General features: G+C 49.0%; 1 protein-coding gene across 1 annotated transcript; it reads right to left on the bottom strand.

Moving 5' to 3' along the window:
* Positions 1 to 50: 50 nt before the first annotated feature.
* On the bottom strand, positions 51 to 15,664 carry CFAP90 (cilia and flagella associated protein 90). The gene is made up of 3 exons (XM_052659355.1): positions 15,518 to 15,664; positions 2,484 to 2,600; positions 51 to 230 (listed from the first exon to the last, which is right to left on the bottom strand). The coding sequence occupies exons 1-3, from the start codon at positions 15,662 to 15,664 to the stop codon at positions 51 to 53; spliced, it is 444 nt and encodes a 147-aa protein (XP_052515315.1).
* Between the last annotated feature and the right edge of the window lie 4,852 nt (positions 15,665 to 20,516).

Raw genomic sequence — 20,516 nt, 5'->3', positions numbered from 1 at the left:
CGCCCGTGCCACCACTCTCTCCCGTGCGCCCTTCGGGCCATGGAAGGAGCTCAGGCGGGAGAGATGTGCCCGAAGCCGGGCGCCTTGATACTGGTGATGTCGTTCTTCCGGTAGAAGTCGGCCTTCACGTGGCCCGCGCGGCCGTGGTCGCGGTTCAGAGGCTCCACGGGCTGGTGGATGCGCCGCCCATAGACCGAAGACGACAGCACCCCCACCGGCCGCTCGCGCTCCTGTAGGAGAAGTAGACCGTTCTCACCTGTCCCTGCCTGCGTGTCCCACACCCGCCTCCCGCCCCCACCGGGCTTCTCGGGGCAGAAGAAACCTGCAAATGAACCATCACAGCCCCGAAGGAGCCGGTTTAAGACCACACTGACGCCGGGGTGGGGTGGGGGGTGCTCTTCAACCAGGTCAGATTCTGTCCCCTCTGCTCCGGGCCACCAGTGTCCTCAAGACGTTCAGAGGACAGTCCAAGATCTTGCAGGGGGCGCAGGTACCCACTGCCTTGGGGATCGCGTTCCTCCGTCTCTTCCCTTCTCCCTGCTGCTCCTCCCGCCGGTCCTCTGTTCCCCTCCTTCTCCCAGACACACATCTCCCCAACTCCTCATCTCCCCAGCCCCCATCACATCCCCAGGCCTCCTCATCCCTTTCATTGTCCGCATCCCCTTAAAAGGGGGCACCAGAGGATGAGGTGGTTGGACCGCAGCACCGACTCGACCGACAGGAGTTTGAGCAAGCTCTGGGAGACAGTGAAGGCATACCACTTATCACTGCCTAGAATTCAGTTCATCATTTACTGGGTTTTTATTCTTCTGTCTCCTTGTGGGAACTTCAGCTCTACGAGGGCAGACACTCCTGTTTTGCTCCCTTTATACTCAGCGGCATATGGGAGGTGCTCAAAATGTCTGACTGACTTCGAGTCATGCTAGGCATGTATACTTGTGAGAAAAGGGGAAGTGAAGTCACTCAGTCATGTCCGACTCTTTGTGACTGTAGTCCACCAGGCTCCTCCGTCCATGGGGTTTTCCAGACAAGAATACTGGAGTGGATTGCCATTTCCTTCTCCGGGAGATCTTCCTGACCCAGGCATTGAACCCGGGTCTCCCACATTGTAGGCAGACACTTCACTGTCTGAGCCACCAGGGAAGTCCGTACTTGTAAGGGAAGAGCACTAACTTCACTACTAACAGGGAATGAATTAATACAAGCCCAAAACAACAGACTCATTGGAAAAGACTCTGATGCTGGGAGAAACTGAGGACACAAGGAGAAGCGGGCACCAGAGGATGAGATGGTTGGACGGTGGCACCGACTCGACCGACATGAGTTTGAGCAGGCTCTGGGAGACAGTGAAGGACAGGGAAGTGCTGTCCATGGGGGTCGCAAAGAGTGGGACATGACTTAGGCACTGAATAACAGCAACACAGCAGCAAAACTGTTCATGTCTGTGACTTAAGCAGCGATACCTCTTAGCACTTCCATCACCCAACTCCACGTCAATTACAAGTTTCATGGAAACTGACATGGCGACTTTCTAAAACATTAACAGTGGCAGGCAAAAATCCTCTGATCAAAAAGCAGTCCCACCAGAAACTCTTACATGCTGATTTCTGTGTATTGTACAAAGATGATGATATTAGTGCAGCACATGAATTTTAATAAACATACTGTCCTCACGTCAGATTTTATGGAGACAATGTTCTAGTGTGGAAGTGGGGTCTAACCCAGTGGGCAGATAGTCCTGACCCTGCCTAGGGGATGAACAGCCTCCTCCTCCTTCCTCCACCCCAGGCATCTGCTGTGAGCCTGACCTTCTCACCCTGGAAGTCTGGTTCCCTTGGTTGGTTACCACCCACCCTTGTCAGCTCCTTCCAGAAAACTATTCAGATAAACAGAGGAACTGAACCATATATGGTGCATACAGTGACCCAGTAACTCAAGAAATAATCTGTTTTGCCTGTGTGCTTTCATTCCTGGAAGGCCAAGGCCCCTGAAACCCTGATACCAGGCCTCAGAGGTTCAGCAAAGACCTGTTTATCTGTCAGAAAGAACTTCTGAGTTTTGCTGTCATGGAATTGTTAAATTCTATAGGACTGGGCTAGGCTTCCCTGGTCATAAAGAATCTGTCTGCAATACAGGAAACCCAGGTTTGATCCCTGGTTTGGGAAGATCCCCCTGGAGAAGGGAATGGCAATCCACTCCAGTGAATGGAGAATTCCATGGACAGAGGAGCCTGGCAGGCTACAGTCCATGTGGTCACAAAGAGTCAGACACGACTGAGCGACTCACACTTTCACTTTCACAGGACTAACCAACAGTCACAAAAATGAACAGTTTAAAGGGCAGAACCGAGTGACAGTGACCTCAGCTCAGTCGTCTCTTCCCGGCACAGGAAGACGGGAGAGTTTCGTGTAGCCGACTGGACACAATGGTAAACACACACACGGGAAATCTGTTCACACCCGGTGATACCCTCTTGCTATTACCTCTTCATTAATGTGGAGTCCCAGGCTTTTGGCGTGTTCTCTGTCATCTCGGTGTAACTTCTGATTATAACCTGGATCCCTCTTAAAAACACAGTCATACAGAGAAATGATTCCAGTCTGGGAATGAAAAGAGAAAGCAAGCCATGGGTTTATTCAGGGGCTGAGTCGTGGAAGTTTCAGGGGGCTTGAAAGGCCTGAACTCTCCCTGATGGAAAGTAGAGATAACGTATAGAGACTCCTCACGGCAACAAACGTGTAGAGAAGGTCATCGTGTGGGCAGAGACGACAGCAGGGAGGCCAGGCCTCTGGTTCCCAAGAGGCCCCAACGGAGTAAAGATGTTTCCAGGGGCAATTTTTCTCCACTTGTTACAGACCCCCTTCTTCCCAGAAGAGGCTCCTCACTCTCCCTGACTCCATCCTGGAGCTCAAACCTTAAAATAATAATAATCTGTTTGATATCTGTGTTTTCTCCTTCATTTCTGCTTCTCCTGAATTTCTCAAATTTTCTCTAATAGGCTTGTACAACTTTGAAAAGCAAACAATCTCTGAATACTAGGACAATATATCCAAAGAGATGTTCTCCTTCTTCAGAGAGACAGAAATATTTTAATCATATACAGCAGCTATAAAAGCTATAATTCATATATGTATGAACATATATATATTAGGCATACATTATATATACATGTAAATTATTCATGTACTTTATACATATAGCAAACATACGTATAAAACACACATAGAGCTCTGATGTGTTAGAAAATGATCCTGTTAACAGAGCTACCATCTGTAACATCTCCGTAATTTTAATCCCCAAGTTTTCTTACTACAAAAATAAAACTGCCTGGAAAATCCCATGGATGGAGGAGCCTGGTAGGCGGCAGTCCATGGGGTCCCGAAGAGTCAGTCACGACTGAGCGACTTCACTTTCACTTTTCACTTTTCACGCACTGGAGAAAGAAATGGCAATCCACTCCAGTGTTCTTGCCTGGAGAATCCCAGGGATGGCGGAGCCTGGTGGGCCCCCGTCTATGGGGTCACACAGAGTCGGACACGACTGAAGCAACTTAGCAGCAGCAAAAGAAGAAATCCATGTGTCAGCCGATCTCTAATTTCCACCTTGTAAGTCAAGCCTGTCTTATGTTCCTCCAGCCAAGTGCTGACAAAGGTCTGTATAGTCAAAACTATGGTGTTTGCAGTAGTCATGTACAGATATGCGAGTTGGACCATAAAGAAGGCTGAGCACTGAAGAATTGATGCTTTCGAATTGTGGTGCTGGATAAGACTCCTGAGAGTCCCTTGGAAAGTAAGGAGATCAAACCAGTCAATCCTAAAGGAAATCAACCCTGAATATTCATTGGAAAGACTGATGCTAAAGTTGAAACTCCAATACTTTGGCCACCTGATGCAAAGAACTGACTCATGGGAAAAGACCCTGATGCTGGGAAAGATTGAACGTGGGAGGAGAAGGGGATAACAGAGGATGGGATGGTTGGATGGCATCACCGACTCAGTGGAGATGAGTTTGAGCAAACTCCAGGAGATAGTGAAGGATAGGAAAGCCTGGCGTGCTGCAGTCCATGGGGTCAAAGAATTAGACATGACTTAGTGACTTACTAACTACAAAAACCACCTGCCTTCAATCCTCCAGCAGTGAACTCAGATGGGCCATCTCACTGGAATTGGGATCACAGGGTCTGGAAACTGAGCCTGCTTATTTTTTTCCCCTAGTATTCTAGGGGGAAAAAACCTAGTATTCATTCTAGTATTCATGCTAGAATGACCCCCTCCAACTGGAGGACATGGAGGTAGAAGGTCACAGTGAAAAGGATGCATGATGTGTGTGCACCATCTGGTGGAAATCACATCCCTCAGACTCTCAGTGCAGGCACTCAGGGCTTCCAGCAAAAGTGGAAATGGCTGGAGTGTGACATAGCTTCAGCCCAGCCTTGAAATGCCTTCACACATCATCGTCCTTCACACATCATCCGTCCGCTCCTGCTCAGGAAGGTCTGAAGATAACCCAGACGTGGCTGCTGTCCTGGTACCAGTGCTACGGAGCCTAGGCTTGCTCTGCTCAAAGCATGATAGGCCAATGAATCCAAGAGATGGGGTGTTGAGGCATCAAGTTAGCCAGCTGACCAAGGAGATGGCAAACTAACATCTTAAAATAACCATCTCATCAGGGTCGAGATGCCAGGTTCTTTTATAGAAGAGAGATTGGAGGGTGGGGGTTGGGGGAGGTGACAAAGTAAAAAGGCCATTAATCTTACAACTGTCTCTAGAATGGCCTCAGGCAGAGGGGGCCAATTTCTTCCTTTCTGTCATCCACAGGTGGACGGGGTCCTGAACAAAGGCACTTTTTCTCAACAGTCAGGCAGAGGGGCAGGGCCCTCTGAGGCAGGCCACTGTGAGTTATTATAATAACAGAAGCAACAGAGAGCAAGTCAACACAGTTCCAACATGGAGCCATTTTGGCTCTTCCCTGCAACACCATTAACCATCTAGTCAGGAAAACACAACTGAAGGGACTTAGCAGCAGCAGCAGCAGCAGCAGCAGAAAAACAAGGCTATCTTTTAGAAACATTATTCTCAGGTTCTTCAAAGTTTCAGAGGCACCATGTATAAGACACTGATTCAGTGATGCTGGAGTGCTGACCTGCCTGCATTCTGAGTCACTCCGCGTGCTAGAGGGGAGCTGTGGCTTCTCCTGGTGGCTTCTCCTCCCCAGAGGGCGTGGAATGAGGTCGCCTTGCAGGAGCTTCTCCTCGGCACTGCCTTGTCTCTCGCACTCAGCTGCTGGGTCTGTGCATGCCCTGCTTTGGCCGGCCCTGACTTTCACCCTTCCTGAAGGCAACCTACAGCCTCCTGAAGGCAACCTTGTACTCAGTTCAGTTCAGTCACTCAGTCGTGTCCAATTGACACCCCATGGACTGCAGCACGCCAGGCTTCCCTGTCCATCCCCAACTCCCGGAGCTTGCTCAAACTCATGTCCATCGAGTCAGTGATACCATCCAGCCATCTCATCCTCTATCGTCCCCTTCTCCTCCTGCCTTCAATCTCTCCCAGCATCAGGGTCTTTTCCAACGAGTCAATTCTTCGTGGCAGGTAGCCAAAGTATTGGAGTTTCAGCTTCAGCATCATAATTATCCAGGGCAGGTGGGGTACAGCTCTGGCCAGGGAATGAGGGTGAAATCAGTGGACACCACCTTCTAGGCCTAGTCCCCAAGAAACTCTGTTGCAGGCCTCCACACTCTCCCACCCTGCTCTTTGTTGTTGTTTGGTTGCTAAGTCACGTCTGACTCTTTGCAACCCCACGGACTGCAGAACGCATCAGTCCTTCCAGTGAACATTCAGGACTGATTTCGTTTAGGATGGACCGGTTGGATCTCCTTATAGTTCAAGGGACTTCCAAGAGTCTTCTCCAACACCACAATTCAAAAGCATCAATTCTTCAGCGCTCAGCTTTCTTTATAGTCCTACTCTCACATCCATACATGACCATGTTAAGTGGCATGTGGGATCTTATTTCCCTGACCAGGGGCTGAACCCCTGCCCCCTGCATTGGAAACACAGAGTCTTAACCACTGGACCACGAGGGAAGTTCAACCTTGTACTCACACAGATAAAGAAAGCCAAAGACCCCAATCAATGGAGAGGTGATACATTATTCAGATTTTCGTGCCATGAACATTGGCTAGCTGCTTGGGGAGAAAAGAAAATGAAACTTAGGTCTTCATATCACACTACAGGCAAAAGTAAACTCAGGATGGATTAGTGAAATAGTTGAAAAGAAAAGCCATAAGGGGCCTCCTAGGCATAAAAGCAAAAGGGGAAATACCACAAAGAGAATACCCACCACTCTGACCATGTAAAATCAGACAACTGCTTATCACATAAAATTCAAACTTTAAAAACCTTTAGGAAATGATAAAGAAACCTCAGTATCTTTTTTTATAGGCTCTTTTTTTTTTTGGCCACACAGCATGGCATGTTAGATCTTCATTGCCCAACCAGGGATCAAACCCACACCCCCCTGCATTAGAAGTGTGGAGTCAATCACTGGACTTCCAGGGAAGCCCAAAATCTCAGTTATCTTTAACATCAATGAGTAGGATGTGCGCAGAAGCTGGTGGGGTTGGCTGGGTGCTCTCTTCTAGCCTAAAGAGATTAAGGACATCTTGCAGCAATTTTTTTTTGTTTTAATAATCCCCAGGCCAGTGGGCCCTGCAGAAATACATCAGAAGCTCAAGGATGCCTGCCACTCACTCTGCTGGGATGGTGGGAGGCAGGTTCTCCAAATAAGTATGCCCGCCTTCTATAAGGGAGCTACTGCAATGTGGACCATTCCCTTTAGGGTTCAGAGCTACAGGCCAGCCCCAGTAGAAGCCCAAAGGCAGGCAGAGACAGTAACTTTAAAGTCCGTCACCTCCATTTACACAGTAATACAGTCTGGGCTCTTGGTCACAATCTAAATGTCTCATCGTCACTGGAATCCCTCCGGGCCAGCTGACCCATGAAATAGGTGTGTTTCAGGGAGAACCTACAGTGCAACCGAATGACCTATTTCCCTAGGACCAGGAGCAGCTGGGGGTGGCCACAGGTGTCCCCTTCTGTACCCGGAGAACCTAGGCCAGAGAGGAGGCGAGCAGCAGGGATCCTAGGGGCCATCTCCTCTAGGGCTGTGGGCTTTATTATGCCCAGTGCCTCCTCCCAATCTTGGAAGCTCTCCTCCTCCCAGAAGTTACACAAATTCTCACACAAATAGTTGGGGTAAGATTCTGAGCAAACTGAGGTCCAAGTCCTTTATCTTCTCCTCCCTTTCAGACCATTCTGAATGTAAATACACTCTCCATTGAAACTTTAAACCAGATCAACTCTGCAAAGAAGAAACAAGAGAAAGGAAACAAACATATTTTTCCACTGTGTCAAGGGTACTACTGAGTGCCCACCAAACACCTTTTTTCTTCCAGCAGAAACAGAAGACTGCAATTTCCAGTTCCCATCATAATCATCCAGGGCAGCTGGGATACAGCTCTGGCCAAGGAATGAGGGTGAAATCAGTGGACACCACCTTCTAGGCCTAGTCCCCAAGAAACTCTGCAGCAGGCCTCCACGCTCCCCCACCCTGCTCTTTGTTGTTGTTCGGTCGCTAAGTCACGTCTGACTCTTTGCAATCCCACGCAGCACACCAGGCTTCCCTGTCTTTCACTATCTCCCAGAGTTTGCTCAAACTCATGTGCATTGAGTCAGTGATGCCATCCAACCATCTCATCCTCTGTTGTCATCACTTTATCCTCCTGCCCCCAATGTTTCCCAGCATCAGGGGCTTTTCCAATGAGTTATCTCTTTATATCAGGTGGACAAAGTATTGGAGCCTCAGCATCAGTCCTTCCAATCAATATTCAAGCTTGAGTTTCTTTAGGAGTGACTGGTTTGATCTTTGTGCTGCCCAAGGGACTCTCAAGAGTCTTCTCCAGCACCACAGTTTGAAAACATCAATTCTCACCTTGCTCAATGGCCAGCAAATTAAAGGATCCAAGGAAGGACTACAAAGCCACAAAGATCCCCAGGCCTTGGCAATAATGGAACAACTAAAATGGAGAAGCCCAGTTTTCCAAGTCACTACGTTCAGAAGAGCTGCCCAGGGCTGAAACATACGTGTTGGGCTATATTTCATTATGTTTATATGTTTAAGGCCAGTGGTGGGCTTGTGTTAACACCTGTTCTCTGGGGAAAAAAAAACCAATTTTGTAACATTTGATCATTTCTGAGGTATAGTATGCCCATCATGGCAATTTCAGGCTTTTAAATGTATGCAGAGTCCAGGAGAAATGCTAAATCCCCTTTTGTCAGTATGGTCAGGCTTTGACACCACTAGTTAAGACTCCCAGGGTTTGGAGCCCATTTGCATGCGCAGCACGTCCCAGGCCACCTTGACTAAGAAGGTTATGATGGGACTACATTCATCTCCTTTCCTCACGGGCCATGGCCCCGCTACCTGTCACCTGCAGGCTTTCAGAACTGCCTGCCTACCCAGAGCTGTGTGACCTACTTTCAAAACTGAAAATTCCCAAGGTGACCGAAAGTAGTTTTCTTTGATTCTTAAGAGATTCATTTTTCCTTCTGATACTTTCAGCACTTCTCCTTGGGATGAAGCTTAAGGAGGTTGTTTTCATTAATTTTAACATTGTTCAAAATTCTATATCTCAGAAGAACTGGAGCTCATCAAGGACACAACCTTAACATTTTTAAAAGAACAATACTCAACTATCTCTTTGGTTCCTGGCAAAGACTGTTTCCTCTTTGGTGAGTTTAGATCCCAAGTTGGGGAAATTTTCACAGCTTTCCAAATAATCTGAATATTTTGTCAATTTAACAAGAGTGGCACCAGTTGCCTTCTCTCTTCCACTGATATCAGCTCCCCATTCATCCCCTCACCCCCGTCCACAGCAATTCACATCCTGGAAGAAAAAGCCATCCATGTGGGCTGAAACCTGAGTCTAATCTTACATGTGCCTAAGAGGCTTAAATATATTGGGGAAAGTGCTGTTTGCCTGTAATGTAGGAGTTCAGTTCAGTTGCTCAGTCATGTCCGAGTCTTTGCAACCCCATGAATTGCAACACGCCAGGCCTCCATGTCCATCACCAACTCCCGGAGTTCACTCAAACTCACTTCCATCGAGTCGATGATGCCATCCAGCCATCTCATCCTCTGTCATCCCCTTCTCCTTCTGCCCCCAATCCCTCCCAGTATCAGAATCTTTTCCAATGAGTCAACACTTCGCATGAGGTGGCCAAAGTATTGGAGCTTCAGCTTCAACATCAGTCCTTCCAAAGAACACCCAGAACTGATCTTTTTTAGAATGGACTGGTTGGATCTCTTTGCAGTCCAAGGGACTCTCAAGAGTCTTCTCCAACACCACAGTTCAAAAGCATCAATTCTTCAGCGCTCAGCTTTCTTCACAGTCCAACTCTCACATCCATACATGACCACTGGGAAAACCATAGCCTTGACTAGATGGACCTTTGTTGGCAAAGTAATGTCTCTGCTTTTGAATATGCTATCTAGGTTGGTCATAACTTTCCTTCCAAGGGCTAAGCGTCTTTTAATTTCATGGCTGCAATCACTATCTGCAGTGATTTTGGAGCCCTTTAGACCCAGGTTCAATCCCTAGGTCAGGAAGACCTGCTGAAGAAGGAAATAGCACCCCCTCTGGTATTCTTTCCTGGAAAACCCTATGGACAGAGGAGCCCCCTACAGTCCATGGGGTCACAAATAGTCAAGACACAACTGAGTAACTAATACTTTTCATGTATTATTTGATTGTTGTAATTCTTAAAAGGAGATGATTTTGAAAGAGTCTGACATGTAGTGTTAAATGAAAAGAGTGTGCTGCAGTTATATACACATAGTTGGGTGATCATGTGCGAACATGTTATTAGTTTAAGAAGTTTGACGCACATGATCACAGTCATAAACACACAGAAAGGCCTTCACCATGTGTTCACATGGCGGTCATGACTGTTGGGAACGCTTCTTCCCCCTCCCGGTGTTTCCTTCCAGGAGGACTTCCACTAGAGGGACACACATGACCCCTCAGCTCACTCCGTCCTCGTTTCTTGGTGACCTGCCCCTTCCTAAGCTGGAGGAAGACACTCAGCCCCACCCCTCCAGGCCTTAAGTTTCCAGGGACAGATCACTGAGCAGAGCAAGTGCAGCCAGCCCAGGCAGAGAGAGGCAACCACAGTCCACTCCCAATTTTGGTCCCTCTAGGACAAGAGCAAGGTCAAGGATAACCCAAACAGCAGATAATCCAAAAGGAAACCTCTGTTTAGTCTAAGAGGCTAAGCTTGTCAATTGGTGACTTGTCACTTTGTTTTAAAAAATCTGCATCCGTTTATTCATCCTTACTGATTCATCAGCAGGTATTTATGACACACCAACTGTGAGACCATGGGCATTCTTTCAATTGTTGAGGACACAGGAAGCATATGAATAAGTCCCTGCCCTCCTATTTTAATAGGAGAGGGAAAAAAAAAAAAACAAAACCAAACAGGAAAACTAAGGAAAATATTGAGTAGGTTAGACAGTAGTAGATGCCAAGGAGAAAATCAGGCAGGAGTGGGAACAGAAATATGTCTCGCAGGGGGCATTCCTGCATTTGGCTAGTACACCCTGAGACTGGACGGAGTGTGGATGCGAGAGTCCACTGGATAACAGAGAAACCTGTCTAGATCCTAAACGCGGGCCAGCAACAGAACTAGGTGTGGCCGAGGTGTGGCAGGCGTGTGTGGTGCCTAACGGCTCCTCCACTCAGGAGGGGCTCGTGGAGCTGAGACTGAATACTTCCTGCATCCTGGATGCTGGCACAGGCCCTTCAGAGATACCCCTTTGCACCTCTGCATGGTCAAACCCATCATCTTTTTTACGAAGTTGTTGGCCGCACTTGGCAAAAGGAAATTCAGTATCAGGAGGGCAAAGAAACATTCAACCCCTTGCCTCTGTGTCTCTGCCACGAACCAACAAGGAAAGTTGGCTAATCCCACCAAAGCTGAGACAGGGCTTTTGAGCAAAGCTTCCCTCACAACAGAGCTATCCACAATTCACATTAGCATGACAGAAAGCATATTCTAACACTGCCTAAGTTTATTTTTTTTCTTAATGCAGCTCTTAGACTTTGAAAAATTTAATCAAAACCTTCATGAAAGGTCATTCTCCTCTGACTTAGCCTTTGCATTTCAGAGGCTGAAATGTGGCTGAGGCAGAAGAAGAAGAAAAGTCATTTTTAAATACCATTGAACTGAACCTATGGGAAAAGCACACACTGCTAGTGGCCCCTTCGGGAGCAAGACAGGAACTGATAGCATTTTTGCTGGCAGCTTTAGAGGATAGATTTGTCTTAAGATCCGCGGCATTGAAAGTCTAAGTGTCAGTGGCTCACTTGTATCAGACTCTCTGCTATTCCATGGTCTGTAGTCCGCTAGGCTCCTCTGTCCGTGGCATTCCCCAGGCAGTACTGGAGTAGGTGGCTATTTCCTTCTCCAGGGGATCTTCCCAACCCAGGGATCGAACCCGGGTCTCCTGCAGGGCAGGCAGATTCTTTACCACCTGAGCCACGGGCTTTGAATAAGTGTGCTATTATGAGAGATTTGACTTTGAGCTCCCACAGGGGAGATGCCTTAGAATTTAAGAACCAAGAGATTGACACATCGACACTCAGACTACCTGCCTCACCTGTGTTAATTTCCAACTGTGAACAAGGGTGGAGGATAAAGACAGGCCCCGAGACCCAGCCTTCAGTGAAAGGAAACTCTAATCATCACTAAGATGAACAAATAAAAATGATAAGAAGAAGAAGAGGTCTGCTCACACTGGGCTTACCGTGTGCCACTTTCTACCCTTAGTTAAATTAATTATCATCAGAGCTCCATGCAGTTGGCTCTGTTTGATCTCTGATTCAGAGACAGGCAAGGTGTGACTCAGTGGTTGCTCTGTGACTTGAGCTAATTAACACAGAGTCAGTAGTTTACCCAGCTCTTCTCTAGTGGCTCAGATGGTAAAGCATCTGTCTACAATGAGGGAGACCTGGGTTCGATCCCTGGGTCGGGAAGATTCCCTGGAGAAGGAAATGGCAACCCACTCCAGTACTCTTGCCTGGAAAATCCCACGGACCGAGGAGCTTGGTGCAGGCTGCTTTCCATGGGGTCGCAAAGAGTCGGGCATGGCTGAGCGACTTCACTTTCCCTGGTGGCTCAGATGGTGAAGAACCTGCCTGCAATGTGGGAGAGCTGGGTTCAATCCCTGGGTCAGGAAGATCCCCTGGAGGAGGGCATGGCAACCCACTCCAGTATTCTCGCCTGGAGAATCCCATGGACAGACGAGCCTGGAGGGCTACAGTCCCTGGGGTCACAAAGAGTCAACACGACTGAATGACTAACACACACACAGACACACACAGACACACACACAGACACACACACACACACACAGTATTTTCACCCAGGACTCCTGAGCTCCTAAGGAACTAACCCGTGAAGGTGACACCCAGAGATTGACTGAAGAGCTAGTTTCTCAATGTTTCTTCTCAGCTTTGACTGGAGCTTGGAATTATTTACAAAGAATTTAGGGGCAGATGGGTCCCCCAGCAAACCTGTGATACACACTTCATCCTCTTTAGTCCAAATGCTCTCAAGGTCAGAGAATCAGCTTCTGGAATTCTGCAGCTGATTAAATACCACTTCACACAAGGACTTCATTACCACTGGGAGCTGGCTTGCGAATGGACTTTGAAATGTCTTTTGTGGTTCTTGCAGCCTTGAAGGCCTTTTTATTTAGTGTTAACCTTTCTCCTGGGTCATTTTTTTTTTTTCCTATGACACTAAAGGCTTCAGGACTTGAATTTGCCTATGACCCAGTGATCAACAGTACTGAGTTTTTCGTGGTTTTTTCCCCTTACAATCTATTTGCATTACTTTTTCTAAGGCCCATCCCTACCTTCCCCGGGCAGTAAGACGTCAGTGCAGATGTTGGAAGTGTTGTCTGTAAAGGGACAGACAATCACCATTTTAGACTTTGCCTGTCCCCCTGTCTTGGTTGCAGCTACTCAACTCTTCGAGGTTGCCACTGACAATACTAAACACCGGAGCTTGCGACTGTGTTTTAATAAAGCTTTCTTAAAGCAGGTGGCGGGGTGTATTTGAACAACGTTTCTTGCTCACTTTTGATCTCCTTCCAGGCATGGAGACCTGGTCTGGTCACTTGGGCATCTCTCTGCTGCTTGGTTGATTTGGCCCCAGAAAGGTGGAGCCCCGTGTCTGACTGGTGAATTCAGGAAGAATAAACCGAGTCAGCCAAGCCTGCTGCAGTCAGACCCCAGAGGGAGCCTCGTCCAGCGGTGGACCCCAGCTCCCAACCTTCCTCCAGATCCTGGGCACCCAGTTAGCTTGCTGCTCCAGTAGAAGCAGTCGGGACCTGGCGACTACCCTCACTTTCCAAGAGAGCACTCAGCCCTAACCCACCCCCAAAAGGCTGGGAGCACTGGCTGAGCGTCTGGCCTACCCCACTCCCTCAGGCCCAGTTTCCCCCCAACTCTTCTTCCAGGTGTACATGCTCCTTCCCTCACCCCTACTTCATGGCAAACAGATGGGGAACAATGGAAACAGCGGGAGAGTTTATTTTCTTGGGTTCCAAAATCACTGCAGATGGTGACTGCAGCCTTGAAATTAAGATGCTTGCTCCTTAGAAGAAAAGCTATGACTAACCTGCTGCTGCTGCTGCTAAGTCGCTTCAGTCGTGTCCGACTCTGTGCGACCCCATGGACTGAAGCCCACCAGGCTCCTCCACCCATGGGATTTTCCAGGCAAGAGTACTGGAGTGAGGTGCCAAAAAGCAGAGACATTACTTTGCCAACAAAGGTCGGTTTAGTCAGAGCTATGGTTTTTCCAGTAGTCATGTATGGATGTGAGAGTTGGACTGTAAAGAAAGCTGAGCACCAAAAAACTGATGCTTTTGAACTGTGGTGTTGAAGAAGACTCTTGAGAGTCCCTTGGACTGCAAGGAGATCCAATCAGTCCATCATAAAGGAAATCAGTCTTGAATATTCATTGGAAGGACTGATGCTGAAGCTGAAGTTCCAATACTTTGGCCACCTGATGGGAAGAATGGATTCATTGGAAAAGACCCTAATGCTGGGAAAGATTGAAAGCAGGAGAAGGGGATGACAGAGGATGAGATGGTTGGATGCCATCATCAACTTGATGGACATGAGTTTGAACAAGCTCCAGGAGTTGGTGATGGACGGGGAAGCCTGAGGGCTGCAAAGAGTCGGCTACGACTGAACAACTGAACCCACCCCCACCCCCCATCCACAGCGCACCGCCCCCCGCCGGCTCCGCCCCTGGTGTCGGGGAGCGGGGGTCCGCCTTACTCTGGTGGTCTTAGCCGCGTTTCTCTGGGGTCTAAGAACCCCAGAGAGAGGCCTCTCTACTACCCTCCCACCCCTGTGACCCTGACACCCCCATCCCACCTCGAACCTCTTACAGGCTGTGCTGCTCAAGCCCACCCCAGCCTTTTTGTGTAGCCGCATCCCCAGACTCCTAACCTGACATTGCAGTCCCGCCCCGCCCTGCATCCATGTCCCCAGAAACCCTTGCCAGCAGTGTAATCCCGCCCCCAGCACCCTCCTTCGCAGTGTTCAGTTCAGTCCATCAGTCATGTCCGAGTCTTTGCGACCCCATAGTCTGCAGAACGCCAGGCCTCCCTGTCCATCACCAACTCCCGGAGCTTGCTCAAACTCATGTCCATCAAGTCGGTGATGCCATCCAACCATCTCATCCTCTGTCAGCCCCTTCTCCTCCTGCCTTCAATCCTTCCCAGCATCAGGGTCTTTTCCAATGAATCAGTTCTTCATATCAGGTGGCCATAGTATTGGAGTTTCAGCTTCAGCATCAGTCCTTCCAATCAATATTCAGGACTGACTTCCTTTAGGATGGACTGGTTGGGTCTCCTTGCAGTCCAAGGGATTCTCAAGAGTCTTCTCCAACACCACAGTTCAAAAGCATCGATTCTTCGGCGCTCAGCTTTCTGTATGGCCCAACTCTCAGATCCATACATGACCACTGGAAAAACCATAGCCTTGACTAGACGGACCTTGATCGGCAAAGTAATGTCTTTGTGTTGTCTCACCCCGTTTCTTCTCCCTCTGAACCCCCTCCCCCAGACTCCTTCCCGATTGGGCAGACGCTCCCCCAGGACCAGCCCCCTCAGTGAAACACCGCCCCCATCTCGTTCCCTGGCAGTGCAGCCCCGCCCCAAACACGCCCCTTTGTTCCACCCAGTCAGTGTAACCCCGCCCCTATTCTCCCCCAACCCGGGTTACCTCCCGGGACTTGGAGTCCCGCCCCCATCAGCCCTCCCACCCCTCCCCTCAATGCAGCCCGGTCCTTGATCCCCGCAGCCCCCAGCAGCATCCAGTCCTCCGTCCCGGCCCTCAAGCACCCCGCCCACTCCCCCCAACCCCACCCCGGCTCACCCAGCCCTGGCGGTAGTAGTAGCTGTGCTCCTTGGGGTCCTGGCGCCGGGGAGGGACGTAGCTGAAGGCGGACAGCGCCGAGATGGGCAGCGGCCGGGGCTTGCCCCGCAGCGCGGCGGCGGTGATCTCCTCCTCGTCGTCCTCCATTTGGCCGCCGAGCTCTGTCCGCCGGTCGAGGGCCTGGGTGCAGCCCTCCCGCCTCAGGCTGCCAGGCGCCGGGGTTGCGCTGTTGCCTGGAAACGGCGGCCGCGCCGCGCTAGTCTGGGAAGGGCGGGGCTAGGGCGGGGCCGACCCGCCCCCATGCCCCTGGCAACTCCGCCCCCCAGTTCCTTCTTGGGACAATGAGGAGCCCAATCTGCTCCTGCCGCTGCTGGGGCCTGGGGCGGGGAGGTGCCTCTGAGATCCGCACTTTCCGACCTGCTCACCTTTCTGAGTGCAGTCTGTCCCTTCCTGAGACCATGTTGGTTGGGCAACTGATGACCTTGCACCTCCTGTGTGCCGGCGCCTGGGATGAGCCCTGAACCAAGCGGACTGTCCGCTGGGATCTGACAGCGTGGTGACAAAGACGGGATCGATGTGAAATGAAGTAATTCAAGAGGGTCGGAGCAGCGCCGCCCAATAGAAACACAGAGGGGCACCTGTAGTTTAAAACTTTCTGGAAACCACACTCTCACCCTTCTCTAGGCAGCGGTATGTGAGCTCCGTCGTGTCTGACTCTTTATGACCCCATGGACTGTAGCCCGCCAGGCTCCTCTGTCCATCGGATTTTCCAGGCAAGAATACTGGAGTGAGTTGCCATTTCCTCCTCCAGGGAGATTCTCCTGACCCAGGGATCAAACCTGCATCTCTAGTGTCTCCTGCATTGTCAGGTGGATTCTTTACCACTGTGCCAGCTGGGAAGCTTTTAAGTACAGAGGACGCCAATGTTAGGAAGATCATTTCTTGGATGGACGTGAGTTTGAGTGAACTCCAGGAGTTGGTGATGGACAGGGAGGCCTGGCCTGCTGCAATTCATGGGGTCGAAAAGAGTCGGACACGACTGAGCGACTGAACTGAACTGAACTGAACTGATTTTGTTTTTTTTAGTTGTTTTTTTTTTAAACCAATCAGACATGACTGAGCGACTGAACTGAACTGACTTTTTTTTTAGTTGTTGTTGTTGTTGTTTTTGGATGCGGACCATTTTTAAAAGTTTTTATTGAATCTGCTACAATATTGCTTCTGTGTTTTGGATTTTCCCCACCCAGGGATGGAGCCCTCCTTTCTCTGTGTCTCCAGCTTTGTCATGTGAGTTCTTTACCACCAGCGCCCCCTTGGAAGCCCTAGGCAGGGGTCCTCATAAAATCACCAGGAGAGAGAGAGAGAGAGAGAGAGAGAAAGCTCTTCTAATCAAGTACCTCCCTCAACCTCTCAAACCTCTTTTAAAGATGGGACACAGGAGGTCAGCCAATGGTCAGGAGCCGTCACAGCCTTGCATAGGTGATCTGATAACACATTTTGTGAAATGGGAGCAGTTGACACCAGTTGTCTTGAGAACTCAGCTAAAACTGAGACCGAAATCGTTTTGTTGAAAAATCCTTTTGTGCAGCTATGTGGAGGTGCATCAGTTTGCTTCGGCTTCCCCTCGGATCTCTTCTGTACTTGACTGACAGCTGTAGGGGGCGCTGCTGCACATGCACCTCCCTAATGGTCAGTCTGGCACAGAGTAGGGGCTCACTCCACAGATACTTGGTGATTCAGTAGAGCAATACAGTTGGCATTCTGGCTTGGGTTCCTTCTAAAGGTGAGCCTGGGGCAAGGGACTTGGACCTGTTGTTGTTCGTGTCCAACTCTGTGACCCCATGGATGCAGCACGCCAGGCCTCTCTGCCCCTAACCATCTCAGGCAGTTTGCTCAGGTTCATGTCCACTGAATTGCCCTCCCATCTTCCCCGGTAGCACATCAGACACCTTCCGACCTGGGAGGACTCATATTTCAGTGTCATATCTTTTTGTCTTTTTATACTGTTCGTGGGGTTCTCACAGCCAAAATACTGGAGGGGTTTGCCACCCCCTCCTCCAGTGGACCATGTTTTGTCAGGGTCTCCACTGTGAGCCATCCGTCTTGGGTGGCCATGCGTGGCATAACTCTTACCTTACTGACTTATGATAGCTTATGGTGAACGATGTCAGATTCATGATCTCCGAAGAAGAGTTAGCTTCAGGACCAGGGACCAGGTTTGATCACTCAAGAGCTTTTGTGTAGCAGAGTTTCATTAAAGTGAAAAAGGAACAGAGAAAGCTTCTGACACAGATGTCAGAAGGGGGCAGAGAGTGCCCCCACACTCGCCAGTCTTAAAGGGAGTTACTTTTTCAATTGGTTGTTACAATAAGTCAAAAGATGTCTCACGGTTGTAAAGGTCTTACTAGACCCACTCCACAATTTACATTTTAAGATGACAGGATTAGAACTAACAATAGAAAGTTCTTAGCAGACCCACTACCATAATATATATTTTAAGATAACAGGATTGGTCAGAAGGTTTTCGAGAAGGAGAAACTGACCTCAAGCAGGATACATTGTTGTTAGATAATCCTCAGTGCAGAGTTTAAGCTGAGTTGTTTTGTTGTGCTATCATCAGCTCCAGGATTAAAGAAAAAAAAAGTTTTATGTGACTAGGACTAAGGTGTCCTTTTCTCTTCCTTGAGAATTCCAGACCCCTAACTCCTCCTCAAGAGCCTCAGACCCCTCTCTCCTCCTCGGGGACCCTGGACTTCTTATCAACCTACCTAGGAATTGACTCTTTCAGTTACACAAGCCCCTTCTCCATAACAAGGCAGTGATCCATGAAGGGGAAGGACTTGGATGCTCTTGCTTTATTTGGGAGGTAATTCCAGGGATCAGGAGCAAGGCATCAGACGAGTGAGGGCAGCAGGGAAGTCCATATAAGGCTGAATTCTCAAGGGCACTCCTCAGGGCAACTGGAGCTTGACCTTGCCCAAGACTCTCTGAGGAGCATGGAGCAGCCTCTCAGAATCACCTTTAGTTCACCATGGAGACATCTTTTAATTCTCATTCCCCGTCCTCCTGGGGCGAGACTTCCTTCCTTATGTGACCTTGTGTGACCCCAGCCCAGTGCTGCCTCAGCGCCCCTGTGGGTCTGCCTGGTGTCACAGAGGCCCAGGGGCCTGACTGTGAAAGTCTCCAGCATCACTTGAGGTGTGACGCGTGGTCAGGAGGTGATGCAGCCCTGTGGAACGGCCACCACCCCGGGAGTGAATTCACATCCTGCACGGCAGGAACCGGAGGTGGAGGAAACAGTAGACAAGATGAACTTTTCTGGTTTCTATTATTAAGAGATTTTAGTTGATTTTTTTAAAAATACTTTCCTATATGATCCTATTACATATTCCAGGTACGTGAGTGGAATACAAGGTCAAAAAGTCTAATGTATTTAAGTCCCTTGTGTCTGTGACTTGTACTTGCAAAGTCCTATGTGAGGGAAGGGAAGGATAAAGGAACAAAAACCCTGCTCTTAAAATAAGTGGGATAATATTACCCACAAGCAGGCTGAGCATGAGTAACTCTGCAGATCAGATAGCTTTGTTGCAGTTGACAACCTCGGTAATCTGGGATGTTGTTGTTTACTCACTTAGTCGTGTTCGACTCTTTGTGACCCCATGAACTGCAGCAGGCCAGGCCTCCCTGTCCTTCACTGTCTCCCAGAGTTTGTTCAAACTCATGTCCATTGAGTCAGTGATGCCACCCAACCATCTCATCCTCTGCTGCCCCCTTCTCTTCCTGCCCTCAAACTATCCCAGCCTCAGGGTCTTTTCCAATGAGTATTAGCATCAGCTTCAGCATCAGTCCTTCTGATGAATATTCAGGGTCAATTTCCTTTAGGATTGACTGGCATGTCTACTCTCCAAATCCCATTCCACCGTCACAGAATCTACACTAGTGCCCAGAGCTGACGTTGGGTGATGACTTTGCTCTGGTCTGGCTAAAATATACTGTTAAGGCAGCCTGCTCTGCAGAGCCAGCAGGACCTCGGGTGCCTGCCGCTCCCAACTGGGTCTGTGTATCCAGCAAATTTAAAGGTTATTATGAACTCAAGGGATATGGCAGAATGCTCCTGCCACACATTTCCAAATGTTTGACAGAATAAAATTATAACCTTGGCTCCATCAACAGGGGAGCCACAGCCCATTCTCCAGATCACCTTCAGCAGATGTGGGGTACAGGCAGTGATGCGTGGTGGGATAACAAGCCTTGATCTTATTCTACACCTCCTCCCTGGTAAAGAGGTCAGGCCAATTCCCCTCCCTGTAGGATACTACCAGTAGACTTAGAAAACATGCTTGCCATTAGGTTTTTCCTGGAGGCTGACTCGTTCAATTGATGGAGTCCCTGTGAGTCCCTTTAAGCATCAAAGTTACATTTCAAGGCATGTAAGTGTAAATTTAACTGTGATTTGTTCCCCTTGTTCCCCTGGTTGATTTTGAAATCAAAATGAATATGATTTCATAGATGTCCCAAATTAAAAATCCCCAACACCCATGATTCTAGAAGTGAGCAAGACTGCCTGTCAGAACCAGGCTCCTTAGAGAGGGCTGACCCCAAGGCTGAGACAGGAGAGGGTGAGTGAGCCTGGGACACCCTCTTCTGCCAAGAAATTTTCAAACATGAGTATTCCAGGTCAAAAGGATAGACAGATCAACATGAAGGGTATCCCACTGTGGCAGGGAGAAAGCCAGGGCTGACTTTATGTTGGAAACTGTTTCTTTGACTGGCTTTTATTATTGTGAATAATAAGCACACTCTCAGTCATGTCCATACAATCCATGGAATTCTCCAGGCCAGAATACTGGAGTGGGTAGCCTTTCCCTTCTCCAGGGGATCTTCCCAACCCAGGAATGAACCCAGGTCTCCCACATTACAGGTGGATTCTTTACCTGCTGAGCCACAAGGGAAGCCTTTTTAAAAATTATTATTTATTATTATACTCAATGGCTTGCCT

Source organism: Budorcas taxicolor, chromosome 20 (genome assembly GCF_023091745.1).
Source record: "Budorcas taxicolor isolate Tak-1 chromosome 20, Takin1.1, whole genome shotgun sequence".
Classification (NCBI taxonomy): Eukaryota; Metazoa; Chordata; class Mammalia; order Artiodactyla; family Bovidae; genus Budorcas; species Budorcas taxicolor.
This window is presented reverse-complemented; position numbering and strand designations above follow the sequence as displayed.

What these genes read in the sequence shown, in the direction of transcription:
- CFAP90 (XM_052659355.1), bottom strand. Translation starts at nt 15,664, where the DNA reads ATGGAGGACGACGAGGAGGAGATCACCGCCGCCGCGCTGCGGGGCAAG. An exon ending in ACTACTACCGCCAGGGCTGG is followed by an intron (nt 2,601 to 15,517) that starts GTGAGCCGGGGT and finishes TTTCATTCCCAG; the next exon opens with ACTGGAATCATTTCTCTGTA. An exon ending in GACTCCACATTAATGAAGAG is followed by an intron (nt 231 to 2,483) that starts GTAATAGCAAGA and finishes CTTCTCCTACAG; the next exon opens with GAGCGCGAGCGGCCGGTGGG.